The 21,065-nt window shown below is 41.3% G+C and overlaps 1 protein-coding gene across 1 annotated transcript; it reads right to left on the bottom strand.

The window, feature by feature from the left end:
- Window positions 1-19,381: 19,381 nt before the first annotated feature.
- LOC101304727 (cold-regulated 413 plasma membrane protein 1-like) lies at window positions 19,382-20,793 on the bottom strand. The gene is made up of 4 exons (XM_004290349.1): window positions 20,505-20,793; window positions 20,170-20,277; window positions 19,983-20,053; window positions 19,382-19,784 (listed from the first exon to the last, which is right to left on the bottom strand). Exons 1-4 carry the CDS (start codon window positions 20,675-20,677, stop codon window positions 19,531-19,533), a joined length of 606 nt encoding a protein of 201 aa, XP_004290397.1. The 5' UTR covers window positions 20,678-20,793; the 3' UTR covers window positions 19,382-19,530.
- Window positions 20,794-21,065: the final 272 nt, after the last annotated feature.

The following is a 21,065-nucleotide window of genomic DNA, read 5'->3' as shown; positions in this document are numbered from 1 at the left end:
TAATGGCATAAGGCCAAGGCACACATAAAGAATATCTAGAAAGATACAAAATATCTTAAAACACTCCCCCTTGTGCCACGCGCTGATATGTCGATGGTGCTAATCTGTTGCCTCGTAAAAAACCTCGTCAAGTCACAAAAACCCTGTGGGAGAAAAACTGAACTTTGATCGTAGGAGAAAATGAGTACAACGCACCCTTCACATTTGATACTGACATGTATATATGTGCTAGACTCCTCCTGAAGTTCGCACCTCCCCCTGATCTTTACATCAATCATAGGGTTCTTCCTGATTCTTACTAATCACGGAAGTTTCAACTTAGCATGTCAATGCTCTTTAACATGTCTTCAAATGTGGCATCACTACCAGAAGAAAAGCTTTAGCCGACGAAAATAAAAAAACCAGGCCGACGAATTATTTTTTCGTCGGCTAAAGTCCACCTTAGCCGACGAAATTTTCCTTCGTCGGCTAATTTAAATTTTCATCGGCTATGATCAACTTTAACCGACGAAATTAAAATTTCGTCGGCTAAAGAATTTATTTTCGTCGGCTATAGTCTGTAAACTTTAGCCAACGAAAATATAAAAGTTTAGCCGACGAAATTAAAATGTCGTCGGCTAAAGTGTCTTATATTTGCAGATCTGGACAGCAGTTGATCTGGGAAAAAAAACGGGAGAAAAAGTTTGGGTGTTGTCGAAATCTGTCCATAATTAGTTTGTGGAGCTATATATAGGTACGTATATGTGTATATATGTTGATTTTGAGTTTTATTTGAGTTGATCGATTTTGAGTTTTATTTGAGTTGATCGATTTTGAATGTGATTGAGTTGATCGATTTTGAGTACGTTGGATGTATATATATATATATATATTATATATATATATGCATGTGTTGATCGATTTGGTTGATGATTTGATAATATATATGAAGTTGTTGTTAATAAGTAGTAGATATATATGTCACATCCCGACCCTTAAATTTTTACCTTATTTACTAGCTTGGTTATAATAAGAATTTTACCGTCTCCGTCATTAAAGAAATAGTTTAATTGGTCCCTAGAGGGGTTTCGGGGACAATTATATGCGGAGGATTATTCGTAGGAGAAATTATGATGACGGTACAAAGGTAAAATTTTAGCTAGTAAAAGGTAATTTTTATTAGGGTATTATTTTAGGGTGTTAAATTTTAGAGTTGGGTTTTAAGTGATGGTGTTGGACTGGTTGGGGAAAAGCCCAAATCCTTTCTCTTCTCTCTCCTCCCTCCCGATTCTCTCTCCCTCTCCCTCTGCCGGATTTTCTTCCCGGCCGTTCGCCGTCGTCCGGTCGCCTCTGACCGCCGGGCCGGTCCCAAACGGACGGCCGTCGACCCAGCTTTCTTCCTGGACCGGTGAGAGGATCCCTAGCGCCGCCGTGAGAGAGCGTTGCCGCCCGAGAGGTTCGACTGCCTAGAACTTCCGGTCGTCGAAACTCCCTCCTCCGGCCACCAAAACCGGCGATCCATGGCTCATTTTGTAGCCCTCCTCCCGTGCAGCAACCCCTCCAAACAGCTCACCCTCTCTTGAGCTAGGTAAGGAGAAAGGTGAAGTTGAAATTCTAGAGCGTTTTTTATGTTTTTAGTCGATTACCCTAGTTAGGCTTGGAATTGGTGTTTGTGCTAGTTAGGAAAGTTGTGGAGCATAATGAGAGGTTTATTCTGTCAAAATTTCATAGGCATTGGAGGTCGCCGGAATCGGCCTCCGGCCGCCGCTGCCGGCGGAGCTGCCGCCGGCACCGCCACTGTTTGGAAGATTTTTAGGGTTTTAAATTTAGAATATTAAGGGGAGTTTGTTGAAGTGAGTTATGGAATTTTTGGATGAGTTTTGGATAGGTTTATGATTTTCCGAAGTGTGGTATTTTTGGCGGTTAATTAATGTAGAATCCGGCCGTAGGATTTATGTCGTATTTTTGAGGAGGTTGTAATTACGGCTTTCGTTTATGGTATTAAAGTTGGATCGTTTCGTTTTAGGAAAGGCGAAGTTGGGCAATGATGAGCGTACGTGGTTGCGGCTCATATTTAATTTTGCCTATTTTGTTTAAATATTGGATTTTAGTTGGGAATTTAATTATATATTTGTGCCAGAGTTCGAGGAAACCTCGTTGGAGTGGCGATTTAGATTTCGTCGGGCTTATGCCTAGAGTTGTGAGTGGACCTTTATTTTAATTGAAAAGCATGCGATGAATTATCTGTTGATCATTTATTTCTTTTCCTGAGATTTATTTATTCTCGGATATTTGGCAATTTTCCTCTTATGGAGAGATCCCGAAAATGAGATTTTCGGTGGATATGTTTATTGGATGTTTATGATGATAGTATGTATATGTAAATGCTAGCTAGCCATACGTGTTTGATCCGCATAATGAGGTAAAATACCATTATGGTGTGACGTGAGTGTTAGACACAAGCGTAGTAGCCCTATATGAAAACTATTTTCTTATTTGGTTTATTTAGGTTTTCATATAGGGAGTCCACACGTATATACACTCGTGTTTTTTCCGCCATACTGAGGTACAATTCCATTATGGTGTGACGTGAGCGTTAGACGCAAGCGTAGTAGCCTTGTATGAATTTCTATTTTTCTAATTTGTTCTTAGAATTCATACAAGGAGTCTGACGAGTGTAAATACATACACTTATATATGTTTATATATAGTTTAGCCTGAGAGGCTGTATTTCTTTGAGTTATGGACACTAGCTGGAGCTAGTCATGAAATTTCTAGTTTTTGTGTTGAGCGCTTTTGAGCTACCACATGCAGTATATTTTCTTTGGAAATTAAAAGGGAAAAAGCCCTAATGCACAAAATAGAAAAAGTCAAACCCCATTTCAATGATAATCTTTTTTCTTAGTCCATTTGAATACAAGGTACTTATTTTAAGCCCAAATACACAAATCTTTATTAAAATATAATAAAATGATATTTTAAAAGACTTTTTTACCCTTAACCTTTATTTAAAGAGAAAAAATGAAAAAGAAGAAGGGAAGACTTTCCCGGAAGCACACCGGACACCGGCGCCGGTCAACGGATTCCGGTCGCCGAACACCGGTTGCCGGATTCCGGTCACCGGACACTGGCCGCCGGATTCCGGTCACCGGTCGCCGGAAAATTGATGGTGATCGGAAAATCGCCGTAGATGCCGGAGTCTCATTGGATTTTTTTGAAAAAAATGTCACCGGAAGCATACCGGCAAAAAAATGAAGATTACTACCCCTAGTAAACTTTTACTGGGAGTAGTAAACTTGCAAAACAGTAGCTCCAATGCCATAATTCACATTGAAAAGGAGAAACATCAACTTAGATGCGAAAAAATGAAGATTACTACCCCTAGTAAACTTTTACTGGGGGTAGTAAACTTGCCAAACAGTAGCTCCAATGCCATAATTCACATTGAAAAAGAGAAAAATCAACTTAGATGCGAAAAAATGAAGATTACTACCCCTAGTAAACTTTTACTGGGGGTAGTAAACTTGCAAAACAATAGCTCCAATGCCATAATTCACATTGAAAAAGAGAAAAATCAACTTAGATGTGAAAAAATGAAGTTTACTCCAAATTTACTACCTCCTAGTAATGAACTACTTCACATCATTCTCTTATCAAACACATAACTGAAGCATTACTAATGCAGAATTTCCAACCGTCAATGCTACGAGGTATTAAAGAACACTATTATTCAATCATACACAAATGAATTCTTATCAAACGAAAACAATTATGCATAGAACAAAATAAATTATGCCAGGCACCGGGGGTTGAAGAGCCATTGGAGATGCTGACAGATTGAACTTAGTCACCTGCATTGACAAAAACAAAAATCACAATTAGAGCCAGACACATGATTGCATCCATTATAAAATGCAAGATCACAAGATCGATTTAACAAATTGGTACTGACAGGACTAGGTGAAGGCTGCTGAACGGTTCCAAAAGTAGTATTTGCATTTGGAGTGCATATGTTCTAACTGACTCAACCCTAGCCACTTCCTTCGCCAGCGCCGGCAGCTCCTCCCCCAAAATCTGCTCCACTCTTCCTTCTCCATCTAAGAAAAAAAATGAATTACGCCGGAGCTGAACCCGACGTCCGATGGTGAATCTCGACCAGATCCGGCCTTGACTTCAGCAAAACCATGAGCGTTCGGCCTGCTCTGACGCCAACTGCTCGGAGCAGATCCGACCTGCTCGGAGCTCGGCTGCTTGGAGATCGAATCTTCTCCTCGAGCCTCCGGCAAATCGGCTCGCCGGCAAAGGCGTGTTGGACCGAGACGGCATGATGAAGATGCTTGGAGTTGGAGATCGGAGCTCCTCCTCGTGGCTTGCCGGCGACGACGCACTGCTCCTCCTCGTGGTTTGCAGCCGTGCACTGAAATCGAGGCGGCAATGAAGTCGAAGCCGAAGGCGAAGCAATCTAAGGCGGCTGCTCCTTCCTCCTCTGCAAAGATGAAGCAGCCGGTGGTGGTGGTGGTGGAGGACGACGAAGAGTTTGCGATGGAGAGTACCGAGACGGCCGAGAAGGTCTCGGAGTACAGTGAGATTGCTTCAATGGTGGTGGAGAGTTTTCTGAGAGAGAGAGAGAGAGAGAGATAATGATACGGGAAAAAGAGGAGAAAGAGAGTTAAATTAGGGTGAGGGTATTTGACGTGTTTTTGTTAGAATTCATTAGAATTGGGTTGCTAAATAGATTTTCATTGGAATGGGCTAAAAGGATGTTAAATTAGTAGTAAATGGTCATTTATTCAAATTAAAATGGGGAAGCATAAATATTTTATTAATTTATTTTTGTCCACTCACTCTAACTTTGTTAAGTGTTTTCCCCTGTGCCTTTCATTTTAAAAATGCTCAGCTTGCAGGTTAGCTTAGTCGAGGTCGGGCGTACATGGAGATGAGGCATAGTCATCCTATAGCTTCCGCTTGTTAATTTATTTTGTTTCATTTCTTCCTGTTAGAGTTGCTCTGAACCTATAAATGGTTGGATGTGAGATTTGTTTAGATTAATAAATTTTTGGGTGGTGTTGTGATTTAGAGAGCACGAAGGCTCCAGAAGTAGAGGATTATAAATGGATTCTTTTGAAGTGCATGCATGTATTTTTAGGAGGGGTTGTCCATTTTCAAGGGAGGTTATGCCGATTTTTCGGTAAATTTTCCTTGGAGGTGGTCCCCGCACGACTTACTCCGGGTTTCAGGGTGAAATTCGGGGTGGGTCGTGTCAATATATATATATATATTTGTTAATTAATTTATAATATTGTGTTGATGGTATGAAGTTGTTGAATATATGAGTTGATGATGATTTTGTGATGATGTTGATATATAATATTGTTATGTAATTATTAAGTATATATATGTGTTAATTAATTTGTTATTAATTAGTTGTAGTACATAGAATACTAAATGAATTGAGATTTTATATATTGAATTTAATTAATAATTAGCTAGAGTTATACATATATATTTTGTTATATTTTCAGGATATGGATAAGAGTTGGATTTCGCTTCCAAAATGAGACAAAATATATGGTAAATGAGTTATGAGTTTTCTGGAATATGCGCTGGCTAATGCTAACGGGAATATAATTTTTTATTGCCCGTGCACGAAATGTCAGTGTCGCAGCGATATGCATCGATTTGCGATTGAGTTGAAGAGTAACGGGTTTTGGGAGAAGTACACATGTTGGTTATATCACGGTGAAACATCATCAGGGGATCCGCATGATCATGGCCAATTTTCTGAGACAGGCAGTACATCTAACAATCCAACAACGGCCTTCATCAACGACATGTTTCCTTATGAGAGTGGTGTTTGCGCTCAAGGACAGTATATGCCTGAGCCGGTGCAGCCCTTCCCTAGAGCTGTCAACACTGCTGGTATTGACAAACTGCTTGCTTTCCAACAGACCCCTGTGTACCCCGGTTGTCAGAAGACCATTCTTGAAAGTGTGATAGACGTAATGAAGATTAAAAGTTGAGACAAAATCGACCGTGAAGGCTGTTGATGATTATCTACAGTACACTGCTTCGATGCTGCCCCACGGTCATCGTCTTCCTACCACTCATCATAAGGTCCGATGTATCCTGAAAGATCTTGGGCTTTCCTACATCAAGATCCATGCATGCAGGTATGACTGCGTTCTCTTCTGGGGTAAAGATCCAGAAGGGAATGACCTTGGTGGCCTTGACGCATGTCCGGTATGTCACACTGACAGGTATAAGCTGACTCCTGCAGGCAATAGGAAACCTGTGAAGGTACTTCGGTATTTCCCGTTGATTGATAGGCTGGAGCGGTTGTACATGTCTTCACACACGGCCGAAGCTACGAGATGGCACGCTGATAGGGAATTGCATGACGAAGATACCCTTATACACCCTGCTGACGGGGAGGCTTGGAAGCATATAGACAAGGAGTTTCCTCATTTTGCGCCAGATGTCCGAAATGTGAGGCTCGGGCTCTCATCCGACGGGTTCAACCCTTTTGGCAACATGAGTCTTCAATACAGTGTATGACCGGTGATTTTGGTACTGTACAACCTTCCTCCATGGATGTGCATGAAGAATGAATACAATATGTTGAGTTTGTTGATTCCGGGGCCCGGTTATCCGGGAAAGTGTCTCGATGTGTATTTGAGACCTTTGATTGAAGACCTTAGGTTTTTGTGGGACGTTGGTCATCCCACTTATGACAAGTACATGCACGAGATGTTCCAAATGCATGTCATGGTTGTTGGTACCATCAATGATTTTCCTACTCGTGGGATGTTGTCGGGCAACGTTGTTAGGGGATACAAGGCTTGTCCAAAGTGCCTTAGCGATGAGGGGAGCAGCAGTCATTACAACAAGATATGCAAATTGGGTCACCGTACTCTCCTTCCATATGATCACGAATGGCGGTTCGATGCACAGGCATTTGATGGGACCGTAGAAAACGGTGTGCCTCCCAGAAGATGGACAGGGGAAGAAATTTTAGCAGTGCTTAATGAGTACGATTTTGGGCAGCTCAGCAATCATCCCAATATTGTGGCGGCAATACCTGAAACACTCGACAGGTACAAATTCTGGACACATAAGAGCATATTCTGGGAACTCCCATACTGGAGTAAGTTGTTGATCAGGCACTACCTAGATGTGATGCACATAGAAAATAATGTTTGCGACAGTGTGGTGGGCACAGTGCTGAACTTGGAGGGGAAGACGAAAGACGGTCCTAAGGCACGCATTGATCTAAAAAAAATGCAATTAAGAAGACATCTGTGGTTGAAAGAAGGGAAGAAAAAAATAGCCTCAAGCTCCTTACACCGTGAAGCTTGACCAGAAGAAAAAACGTAATTTTCAAGTGGATGAGTTGTGTGAAGTATCCTTCAGGCTATGCAGGAAATATAGCCCGGTGTGTGAACTTCCGGGACAATAAGATGTACGGGTTGAAGAGTCATGATTGTCATATCCTGCCACAACGTCTATTCCCTGTTTTTATTTGACCGTTCCTTCCCCGTCAGGTGGTGGAGCCGTTAGTAGCGTTGGCAAGATTCTTCCAGAAGTTACGCACACGGGAAGTGGAAAAATCTAACCTCCGGGAAATGCAAGAGGACATCATTTATATCATGTGTAAATTTGAGAGGATATTTCCTCCAAATTTTTTTGACATCATGTCTCACCTGATGATCCATCTTCCCAAGCAATTGTTGCTTACCAGTCTCGTACACTACACTTAGATGTATCCCATGGAAAGGTACATTTTTTACACCTGAATTCCTCAATATATATAGATGTTCAATAATCATAACACTTTGCAACTTGATTTATAGGTAACTTGGAGACTACAAAGATTATTTGGCTAATAAATCTGCGTCTGAAGGATGTATAGCTGAAGCATATATTGCGCACGAGTGCGTCACCTACATGAAGTTGTATTTAGGAGCGTTGAAGGAAACTCCGCAAACCATACCGGTAGATGTACCGAAGTTCAATCTTTCCATACTCTCCAATGATGTTGAAGTTTATGAAATTTTGCCAGACTCCTACAAGTTGCAATCACATGAGCTAGTCATTACCCACTGGTGGGTATTGATTAACTGTCCAGAAGTTGAATACTGGAAAGACATCCATCTAAATTGTCCAGACATTCAAGGTGATCTCGATTACCACAACAGGGAATTCGCAAACTATTTTGGCGGCTGGGTACGTAATTCAATATTTCTGTACGTGTTTATGTTTATTGCATAATTATCCATATTTACAGTTGAATGGTTGGTTGCAGATGAACCATATTCAATTTGATGGTCACCTAAATTGGTCGCACGAACTAAGACTTCTAGCGATGAAGCCGATAATGTTAAGAGTTTATCCGATGTGCAAGGTGAATAGCGTTCAATTAATATGTGAACAGAGAGACAGCAGACAGAGAACACAGAATTCTGGGGTCATGGCGCATGGTGGGCGGAATGGAGTTGACTATTACGGTGTTCTCCATTCAGTGGTGGAACTCGTTTATGGGCAAGGCATGACAGTGCACCTCTTCAAGTGTAGATGGTTTGATACTAGGCCGCAGAGCATGAAGACCGATCAGTACGGAATATTATCGGTGAACACTGCTACAAGTTCTTACGAAGATGACCCGTTCGTTTTTGCCACATCAGTAAAACAAGTGTTTTATCTTGATGACTTTGCTAAGAGTGACGCGTGGAAAGTAGTCAACCTTGTGCACCCTCGAAACATTTACCAGGCGGCTACACCTGGAGAGGCCCAAGACGAGGAAGAAGATGTTGCGTATCAAGAGCCCAACGCAATAGGTATTCCTAACTCCTCTACCGTTCGCCTTAGTAATTTTAAGCGGGTCGTTCGGTGCGAATTCGTGATGAAGAGCCAAGGCTTATTGATGTTGATCCAAATCAAGAAACAGAAAAAGACTCTGGCGATGAGGAAAGACATAGATTACCAGAAATTAATTCTGACACCAAAGAAGACTCATCGGATGATTCCGATTACGAGCCTTAGTTTTAATTCCGATTACATTAATTTGTAATAAAAAGAATGTATAACCTTTATAGTTTATATATGTTGAATTTATATTTCTGTTATTTTATATGAATTTTGGTGATATATGAACAAGAAGTTAGTATGGTTTAAACCTTCTGTTTTTTTAATGTATTTTTTATACTTTAGCCGACGAAATATATCATAATTTGTTGACTTAAACTATTTTAGCCGACGAAATATACCATAATTCGTCGGTTTAAACCATCTTAGCCGACGAAATATACCATACTTCGTCGGCTTAAATCATCTTAGCCGACGAAATAAGTCATAATTCGTCGGCTAAGATGCGGTTAACTGACGAATACCCTAATATTTCGTCGGCTAAACCCTAAACCCTAAACCCAAAAATTTTTATATGACTTGTTGGGTCTCATCGGTTTGAAACTATTTTCAGTTGAAGGTCCGGGCAAAATACGTAATTTAGACGGTCCAATGACCTTTTCCGTGTGTTTAGCGGTTTGACTTACGGGATTGACCGTCCAGATCGAGCCCTTAACCTTGTCGGGTCAAGTTGGATTTTTTCCCATACATGTATTTTATCATGATGGTCAAATCTGAAGGTTGGATTTTCGTTTTTCAAGTTTGATCATCACAATCACAATGTGCCGAACGTATAAAAAGTACTTTAGCCGACGAATTTCAAAAGTTAGTCGATGAATTTCAAAGGTTTAGCCGACGACTTTCAAAAGTTAGCCGATGAATTTCTAAGGTTTAGCCGACGAATTTCAAGTGTTTAGCTGACGAATTTCATCTTAGCCGACGAATTTAATAGGTTTAGCCGACGAAATAAAAATTTCGTCAGTTAAAGTTATCGGGTATATGTCTCAGTTCGACAGCCTCCACAGCGCGACAACCCTAAAAAACCCTGGCCGGCCTCCTCGAGCCCTCCCTCCTCCTCCTCTAGTTCCAGCTGCTCCGGCCCTCCCTCCTCCTGCTGCTACTCCAGTCCTCCCTCCTCCTGCTGCTGCTCCAGCCGCAAGTCCTCCCTCCTCCTCCTGCTGCTCCAGCCCTCCCTCCTCCTCCTGCTGCTCCGGTCCTCCCTCCTCCTCGAGTACATTTCTGTTTCACATTTCGTTTTGTGTTTGTTTTGATTTTCCGGTCAATTGCAATGTTTGCACCACTTTTAGCTCGTCATCGGGAAATTTCATGGTTGGGAATGTGGAAAGTATTTAGGAAGTGTATATGTTAGAGTTTGGGAGTATCCAAACACATGTAAATTTGTCTCCGGAAATTTGGATTTAGAGAATGGGTTTACATTGTTTGATTTTGTGGTGTTGTTAGGAAGTGTATATTTGTATTTAGGAAATTTGTATTTAGGAAATATATATTTAGGAAGTGTATATTTGTATTTAGTATTTAGGAAGTGTGTATTTGACCGTCCGGAAGTGTATATTTAGGAAGTGTATATTTGTATTTAGGAAGTGTAAATTTGTATTTAGGAAGTGTATATGTTTTTTTTTTTGACTAATTGAATGGGTTTACATTGTTTGATTTTGTAGTGTTATTACGAATATGAAAATAAGCATGAAACTGACCTACTCTTCTTGTCATGAAATATAAATCTAAAAGTTAGGAGCTTAAAAATTAATTTTAAAGTTACAAATCTAAATTTTTTTTTTCAAAAGGCTGACGCCTTGGTGAGGCTCTCGCTCCATAGCCTCGGCTACGCCTTAGCCTTTTAAAACATTGGCCTTAATTCAAATTAATATTTTAAACAAGATGAGTGGTAATTTTAGATTGACGAAGGGTTCGAAGGGCCAAAGGTCCGAATCGTCTGAGGGAACCTCTAACAACCCTCAAACGTCGTTTTAGGGGCCCATGACAGCCAGACGTGCGACCCTTCTGGAGACGGCGCAGAGGCAGCCGAAGGTGCCCCCTTCATCGAGGCAGCGGGGCGTCCCTCATTCCTTGAGGCAACTGTGGCATCAGACCCAGACGGAAGTGTCTGCACCCCGTATGCCTGAGATACACCGGGCGCCCACTCCGGGGTCCTACTTCTTCGGATAGTGGGTCATCTAGGGTACAGATGTCGCCGCCTCATCTGTTCCTTCCGCGGATGATACCGGCCTTACCTGCAGTCGATGGCTCAGGGACACCGATTTATCCACTGCCCCCGCCAGTGGCTCCATCAGCGGCGTACCGGTTCGTGCCTTTTGATACGTCTCTTATTTCCGCGAAGGTATCATCATCGGCGACAGAGACGGAATCCGTCGTGTCCGCCGCATCGCCCTCAGGTAATGAAAGATGAATGATTTCTTTTCTTATAATTTGGTTTATCATGTGATGGGCACCGTCGGAGCGAAGCCGGTAAAGAACAAGAGAGGCCCCGTCACAGGGAAGACTCTTGAGAAGATCGTCAGTACCTCAGGGAGGATCGTCATCCGTACTGACGGGGATGGCGACATAGTATCGGACGGGAAGTCAAGGACGTACTCCGGCCGCGTGGGAACGCTCATTAGGGATAGAGTCCTTATGTTGTGGTCAGACTGGGGCGAGGTCTCGCAGGAGGTTAAGGACATGGTCCACAACACGATGTCGGTGAGTTTACAAAATGCCTCAATAATATTATGTATTACATTGTTGATTTCTCGAAAAACTAAACTAATAAACGGTTAAATGCAAGTGTGGTTTGAGGTTCCCGAGCACCTGAAGAGCAGCTGGGCGGACGTTGTGCATGGGGGAAGGTACGTTGGGAAGTTAATGAAAAAACAAAATTGTATGTGATATTAATAATATTTCTAATATTTTTGTTGTATCTGTAGGTACAAGGAGTGGAAGAACGAGTTGCGGACCCACTGGATTACGCACGGGAATGCACGTTCTGGTACCCCTGCTGAGTTCCAGTACAGGGAGTACGAGTGGCGTTGGCTTCTAACAGCAGAATTCAACAACCCTTCTAAACAGGTATTTAAAAAAATTAATTAGTTAATTTGTCACTAAGTACGTGTGTTGTTAAATATTTTAATAATAGTTCATTTTTTTCTTTGAATGCCGTTTCCCGGGCGAACGCTCAGATCCGGCAACCCAACACAAGGAACCATCATGCCGGTTCTAGACCGTTCGTTGTCTTCATGGACGAGGCGGCCAGGGAACATCCAGAAATCAACCGGTACGTCTATACGTACGAGAAGGCATATCCTGACGCCCAGGAGGATATTGTAAGTCATCTTATGTTTTTAAATTTTTAATTTTACTTATATATATGTCAAAATGTTAATTAATAATTTTTTTTCCTATTCAATTAGGCGAAGGTGAGGGAGGCTAGTGACGAGGTGATGAGTGCTATAGTCAGGAAGACATGGCCGGACACGCAGGAGGAAGAGATGTCTGAAGCCATGTCCCGGATCGACACTTCGGATCTGACGGTTGGGACGAGGATCAAGGGCACAGCCTTCCCCCGCGAGCAAACAACTTCTACTGCCAGGGTCTAGGAAAGAAGGGCGAGGGGGTCCTGAAGACCACTCCAGGATTTCAACGAAAGGCAGCCTCGACTAGCAGCAGGGCCACGACCACCAGGACGACTCAGCTAGAGTCGGAAGTTCAGAGACTACGGGAATAGCAAGTTGCTCAGGTTGCCTATAATGCCGCGCAGACAACCTATGCTGCCGAGATACATGCCATCCAGCAGGCCTAGGAGTGGCAAATGTTCCAGTACATGCAGGACTTTACAGCTGCCCAGCTTCAGGGACTTCCGGCTCCACCAATGCCTATGGCTATACCGCTACCCCAGCCGCCGCAACCTCCGCAGCAACCTCCGCAACAGCCCCCAGAAGCGGATATTAATTTAGACGATCTAGATTTTGTGTAGTTGATGAATTATATAGTTTTATGTGCTTGTTGTTGGTTATATGGAGTTGTTTTGGTGTATTTTGCAGCTTGCTTAGAATGGTAATTTATAAATTTCGGGTTTTTTTTACTGGAATGGACTTATAGCCGACGAAATACGCAATAATTTGTCGGCTATAGTATTTAAAATTTTTTTTAATAAGGTTTAGCCGACGAATTATAGAATATTTCGTCGGCTAAACCCCTCTAAAGCCGACGAAACAGACTATATTTCGTCGGCTTTAGTTATTTGATAATTTTTTATTACACACTTTAGCCAACGAATATCTTGAATGTTTCGTCGGCTAAAGTCTGGGAAAAAATCTGACGACATGTTTTTCGTCGGCTATAGTCCTAGAGTAGCCGACGACGTCTTCTAGTTTCGTCGGCGATGTCGGCTAAAGTCATCGCCGACGACCTTTTCCCGACGAAATCTTAGCCGACGAGCCTGCTAAGATCTTAGCCGACGAATTAAGCTAACAGGTCGACAAAACTTTTTCGTCGGCTAAAGTGCTTGTCCTGGTAGTGCATTGGGCAATGATTATCTAGATCATGCCGTATTGTCCTCAAACATGATCTTTTACACTTAGATTTTGAGGAGAAGGCTGCTTGTGAACTCAAAACATAAGTTCGTGCAGGAAATCAGATTTCCGCGCAGTATGACCTTCAGTTACTAGAACAGTTGTAACTTCCTCTAGGAAATACATATGAACGAACCGTAAACGGTTTGGAAACTAGACTCATTTAGCTTTCCAACCGTATATTACACACATTCTGGTTTGTCAGGAGCTGTTCACAAAATCCCGTCGAAGTTGACTGTTTTGCCAAAATCAGATTCTCGGACAGATTCGTCCTACTTTACAAAAACGGCCATAACTCACTCAATATGATAGCTATGATCAAATAGTTGGTATCTCTGGAAAGTAAACACATAGACCTTTCCAATGGTACCAGTTTCACCATTTTCCAGTGAGTGAGATTTCCTGTAGGTCCCATGGAACTTGACCTACGAAACTTGGCTGATTCTAATTTCACTTTTGATGTGTCTTTCTATGTAGGGATAGAATAGGCCTCAACCTTTCATACCATTAAGTATTGAAAAAAGAGTTACTGCCATTACATTGGCATTGCGTGGGCGTATAGCTACACTTAGCTTTACAACTTTTCATAGCGAATGAGATGTCAAGTCTTTCGTATTGTGTTGAATACATTGATGCGTCTTATTGTACTTAGATGGGAACTCCATTTCTTAACACATATTTGTCATCTTGCTTTAGACAAAGTAACGGATCTCTCTTTAGAGCAAAGACTTTGACTAATCATGGGAGTATATGTAGGTCTCACTAGTTATAGAGCGCCTAAGCCGATTGATGGAAAATCATCATCAATACAGTCATCGAGTGCCTTATCGAGACCGTGTCTTCCCAAGATCTTTTTTTTTCGGATGTTGATACATATTGGCATCTCTTAATCCATCAAGAGTCCATGTAAATCCGGAATGAACACGCAAAAGCATAATTCACCATATCCCTTCCAAATCAAGTAGTTACTTAGTGTGCGTTTCAAAACCTTTAGCAAACGCGTGCTCTTGTGGTCTGGAGCAACTTGATTCGGATGAATGAAGTCCATTTAAGACCTTCATGTATATCTCTGATCCCATAGAGATATTATTATGACCACATTCATAGGCTGCATGTTCAGTTATTCGGAAAACTACCAAACTGACAAAGTAGTGGAGTGCAATGACATCCATTAGGCTAATTAACTAAGTTGATATCCATCAACGAAGGGTGGTCTGATAGTAGACTCATTATCCCACGTCCTCATGTACACTAGTGTAATACTTGTAGAGATCTCTATATGGATTGGATTTGACATTGAGGCGTCCCCCAACGATAATCACAATTCAGACTTCAGAAACGGATTTGAGTATCACTGATCAATGGATCAGGTTGTGCCAAGCTCGCTTTCTTCCTAGTGCGAGAAAGTATCGAACCTAAGGGCCTCCCTCCTTTTGGGGAGCCACACGACCTTGTGACACCAATTTTGCCACTATATGGCGTCACCATATCACCATCCATGGTGATGGCGTCAAGACCAACTCCATTTGGTCGCGTCATGTCCTCTTGATAGAACATCAATTCTTGCAGACATATTTGTAGCATGTGATCTCGTCACTTTAACACTTTAAGCATTTGGGATTAAGATGAGAGTTAGTGGGGACAAACCACGACAATTCACGTCGTTCCACTTGAACACTTGTGTTCTTATCTCCCCCTAACGGCAAGAATATTGTCTCATCAAAGTGACAATCTGTAATTTAGTGGTGAATGAGATCGCCTGACAAGGTTTCTACATATGCGAATTATAGGTGGAGGTTCATATCCAACCTAAATACTTATTCATCTCAAATGACCTATCATTGTATGCGGTGGCAGTGCGATTTGGCACCTAGAAATAACATCTAGCCGAGCTCAAAGATTGGAGATCCATTTCAATTATGTTTGAGCTCAGGGATTGCAATTTCGTGTCAATCCTGGTACACAGTCACGAGCTGTAATACAAAAATATTCAATAATGGTGGGTCGTAGATGAATAGTAAAACTGCATGCAAATATTGCATAACCCTAAGACGCAATAGAAAAATTTGGTGCGCATCAATAATGTTCGAGCGACAAGCTAAAGTTGCTTGGTCGTAGCCTCGGTGAGACCGTATTGCGTGTGAACATGGGGTACAGGACACTTCAACTTACATCCTGATAAACTTCTTTAAAGAATGGGTAGTGAGCCCGTAGAATTATAAGCATGATAAGCAGTAGATAATAATGTAACATGTGACCAATGTGTTAACACTTCAACCAACACCATAAAGCATACAAAGGTGTCGCGCAAGTTGGTTGTATATATCTACATAATTTGATGTAAGAATGGAATGTTCATTTTTGTGTCATTTAGCGTAGGAGGGTCTCACTCCTAATTTAGCTAAAGAATAGGCTTTCAAAACGAGCAATGAGCATTGTAGGGGGCCAATGAGACATCGAGGGAAGGCCGGTGCACCTCAATTGCTTGAGGAATTGACCGGACGGCCTCCAGGAAGTTGGAGCGGTGTTCGGGTGACGTCAATGTCCCCCGGGTCACCACCATGCTTCATGGTGATGATAGATCCCGAATGTCTTCGTTTGAGCGGAAGAATAGATGTCCAGGAGAATTTCTCAAGATTTGGACCATTATGTCTCTTCTAGGATGACCGATTTGGTCAAACCAAAGCCTATATGAGTCGGTGTCTCAAATATCATGTTTGGAGACAACATGTGATTCGATATTCGAATCATAGTGATATACAGTCGACTAGATTGACTCATAAACTTCTCTAAGATGCATTTCAGTCTGCATTCATGAGAATGTATACACAAAAGAATTCTTATTCATTCTCACAATGTGTTTTCAAATGAAAACTATTAGCATGAATGTCTTTAAAACTCAACATGGTTCGGTTGCCTCTCAATGCATAGAGAGCATTTGTGACATTGATCATGGTGCCATGAGGCATCAAGATTCAAGCTAAACCGCGTCCCTGAATGACCGGTATGATTCAATCATTGTAGTCACAGAAAATTTACAAGGCACAAAATCCAAAGATAGTTGCCGGTTCCTTAGAATGTTGTGGATAGTTTCACTATCTGCGAGGCACTCAATGTCTCTATAAGACAGATCTACAAAATGAAGTAGATAAGAGAGTAAATAGTTCCACTTGAACCATTTAGAAGGATTAAAAGAAGCTACAAAAAGCTGCAATCCCGAGAGTGCATAAAATTTCCGCGCAGAATGACCTTTGCGCACTAAAACAGCCATAACTTCTTCGTTAAAATAGATATGGATGAACCGCGAAAAGTTCTAAAAACTAGACCCGTAGAGCTTTCCAATGATATAAAGGTCACTGTCTGGTTCGTCCGGATATGTTCACAAAGCTCAAACGAAGTTGACTGTCCAGAAGGGACAGATTGCTGTTTTTCGCAGAATTGGCATTTGCGAAGCTATGAAGCTTACAGGTGGCGTGTAAGCTTTGGCCTTAGCCAAAAGTGACATGTGTATGATCAAAACCAAGTCCTTTCAGTCGTTCTAAGGTCGTAAACTCCATGACTAGTTAGCAAAAGCTGCCTGACATGAACATAAACTAACTCAGAGGACCTAGAGGATTTGATCAGGGTTTAGGGTTTAGGGTAAAAGACTTAACTGGAAACATGTTGGCGATCCTCGTTGAGGATGCAAGGCCGTGCGTCATCTTCACTTGGAAGAGACCAAAACGGCACAATCTAACCATGTAGATTGTAAATATGCCATGCTTCTATAAGGACGATGTAAAAATGTACATCTTGTTTGTAAATCAATACGAACCATAAGAGGAGAATAGTTTCATCACCCCGAAAAAATTCTCAAGGCATTCATTATTGCTAATGTGAGTACATCGAGGTCCCAAATAGACGAAGGACGTCGATACGACGCCTTATTACATATAGCTTGGAAATAAAATCAATTTCTAGCCAATGACGTCAAAGTCATGGGTAGCTAGAGCAGGATCCGAATCTTTGAAATCCGCGATCATGAGGATGACGTTCTTGTCCTCATATTGATTTTCCGTACCTTTTTGTATGCATTCACAATTTGAAGGAGCTTGACAGTCTTGAACTAGTGATCCAAAGATCCATAACGGTTGCATTGTCATGAGCTGACGTGAATAGTCTTGACAAATATAATTGGTGTCTAGACTGGGAGTGTCGCCATTAGGGCCGGCGGCACCTCCCCCTCTTTTCTAGACATTGGCACGGTGTTTTCACCGTTGCCATGACCCATATTGTTGTCCCCACATTAGGGGATAATCTCAAATACGTTTATCACATTAGCGTATATACAATTCCCGTTTGCAATTGTATGATCAAAATCAAGTCTCGTTAGTAATTCCAAACTAATTAACTTGGTGGACCTAGAGAACTTGATGATGATCGAATCCGCTAAAGATTATGAATCATAATGCCACAAAAGATCATCGACAATATGTAGTTAATTAAAGTGGTAAGCAATCCACTTAACTAATAACTCAACAAATAGAGTTATATGAACGTTTCAAGAAACACTCCATGAGTGCATTCCACGGTATTTTGTGGTCATTACTTTTTGCACAGATTGCTATTAAAGGCTTTTGTCGATGTGACACGTCAAAGACTTTGAGCGCATAAGATGTGAAATCTCAGCATCTAGGCTTGTTAGCCTGGGGGTCAAAACATGTGGTTTTATCCTTTCCAATGAAAGGTTACACAGATACCAAACGAATATCCGCCCGCCTTAGGCATCGAGTATGTCAAAACTCAAAGGAGTAGAATGTTACATTGCTCTTGCATACAAAATCAAGCTGTTATGAGACTCGATAGAGGTCACAAATGATGTTTTTTAATGGTTGTCATTCGGATTGATCACACACAATCCAGAAAAGTGGCAAATTGATCAAACACAATCCGGTGATAGGTCGGGGTTGATCATACACAACCCGGACAAGGAAACAAAAGTGTTCAAACACACTCTTGAAAGAGAGAACCAAAGTTGAGCAAACACAACTTTGGACCCGGGAAGGAAAACCGGGATTTGAAACCTGCAAATACACCGACCCAAGCATAGAATGGAGTAGAAGAAATGGAGAAATCACTTTATCTCCCCCGAGGTTATTGAACTTGAAAGAGTTTTAGGGTTGTAAAATAAACATACCGTAAACACTTGAATGCTTGATCAGATGAAAAGAAAGCAGCGGAGCGGACGGCCGGGAAGCGACGGCGGCGGCCAAGACAGGACCGAGAACCTCCGGTTTTGGTTTTTAGGGTTTGAAAAAAAAAATGGTGTGCTATTGGCTCTAGGGTTAGAACAAAATGCATGATAACGTGATGAAGAATAAAATGTAAAGACAAAAGAGAGATAGCAAGAGAATAAAAAAATCATCATCTTATTCATTAATAGGAGTCCTTTATATAGGGAATTACACAATACCAATATGGTAAGAATAATGAATACATAGATCTAGTCAAACTACATATCCTAATGGCATAGAGCCAAAACACACATAAAAAATATCTAAAAATATATAAAATATCCTAGAACAACATTAAAATTTTTATTAAAATTAAATATTTTTCATTACTATTGTTCAAACTCAAGAATACCATTTATGAAAAGGTCTTATGTAATTAATCCATAATCAAAACCATACATTAGTAGTAACTCTATTCTTTTTTCAAATCTCCTTACGTACTCTTCCGACTGAGTTTTTCAGGCAGCTTCATCATCAGAGAATATTGTGACTGCAATACTGCACAAATACTCGCGTCTATGAACCTCAAAAGAAAACAACACCACTGCTGGCATAGGTGATCTAAAATCTTTCAATGGCAATTGCTTTGTTGCTTACCATTGACTAGGTTTCTTATATCACACCAAAGTTAATAAAACGTCATTCCAGAACCCTTGGGGCAAATTTTATGTTCCTTCCATATAAATGAAGATAGTATCTTGCACAAGGTTTTCTAGAAACAAATTTAAGGTACAAAACTTGAAACACAACAAAATCTACAATCCCTCAAATGAATAAGAGAGTGCAGGGAACTATAGGATGTCAAGGACCAACGCCCAAACAGGGTAGACGAACAGACAGATAATGCCGACAGTATTTGATACGCCATGGGGTTGTGTGAAAGCGTTTCTGAATCCACCAGATGCCCGGATGTGTTCTTGCAGCAAGTAAGCTGCAATGACGAGACATATTGCAACGCCGATCCAGTCATCCCTGACTGTGGTTGCAATTAAACTCGGAGCCACAACCATCAGAAGAATCAGCGCAGCCGGCAATTCAGCCCATTCTGGAGTTTCCATTATAGTAAGTTAGCAAAGACAGTAAACAGCATCCAATTAGAATCATGCTAGTTCTATTTTGTGCAGGTATGACTCAGTAGATGCAAGTAACAACGTAAATCAACTAGCCATTTTAACACAAACTGGTTTATTCTGCAGTAGATCAAACCATAGAAGATCATAACTCCACAGTATAAACACTTTACCTGGGAATCTTTTAGGGAAAAAGAGTCGCAAGATAACCGCAACGAAAGCAATCCAGCTTCCAATTTCTCCCCTGCATAATTAAACAACTACAGCTTTAAAAAGAATGGACATGAAAGACAATACACAGGAATCATGATAAAGTAGCTATACAAAATAATAACAGATAAACTCGGTGTTGAAAAGCACCTGAAGATAGAGAAAATCAGTGAAGGAAGGCTAAAGAATATGTATGGGATCAACAGCCCTGTGAGGATGTTTGTTTTCCAGTTTGTCCGATCCAAGACCAACAGATAACTACAGTAAAATCAAGAAAGAATACGTTAAACATCAGAAATGAAAATCAAAATATCATAAGAGTACAGAGCAAGTTTAATAGGTGAAACAAAATCAAAGAAAGCTTTAACTGAAATCCATCTCAGCTAAGACAGAGACACATAATACATCAAAAAAAAACGAATCAAGACACAGAAACCATGGACTGGATTCGTCGAAATATAGTGAAGCAGAGTAGAGTGGCATACATTGCAGCAAAAGAAGCAACCCATTCAAGAAAAGTGGTGCCAAAGCCTAAGCTTCCGAGGTGGACGGCATGAGTTGCAAGCTTCTTAGCAGCGGCAGCGAGGTCTTTGAAATCGGCGTTGATCAAATCGTTGGCGACGGAGCCAGTCTTCATTCTCAAGTAGGTCTTCCGCATCCGGATCTCCAAGTTTATGTCTCTGTGTTTGTGATTCCGATCGAAACAGAGAGAGAGTGAAGATGAGAGAGTCGGAGTTTGGATTTGACCTTCAGTTGGTTCTTATAAAGGAAAGCGAATCTAGTGAGCTGTACCGTGATTGTGAGGTACCACGTGTCCTTGTGGACTCTCACCAATAATCTCGGGCCAGTGTTCAATTGCCACAGCTGTGTTCTGATGTCGACTCTCGATGTCGATAAACCATTTAGGGTCATTGCTTCTTTACTTTGAGTCGGTTTGTCTGGACACCCTCATTTGAACTAATTGTGAAATGCCAGAAGCTTGTTAGGTCCAAAGATAATTTGTTAGATGGTTTGGATGACCAACAAGACATGATTCAAAAAATAGT

Source organism: Fragaria vesca, linkage group LG2 (assembly GCF_000184155.1).
Source record: "Fragaria vesca subsp. vesca linkage group LG2, FraVesHawaii_1.0, whole genome shotgun sequence".
NCBI classification, from domain to species: domain Eukaryota; kingdom Viridiplantae; phylum Streptophyta; class Magnoliopsida; order Rosales; family Rosaceae; genus Fragaria; species Fragaria vesca.
Note: the sequence above shows the minus strand (reverse complement) of the source record. Positions and strands in the feature narration are given on the sequence as shown.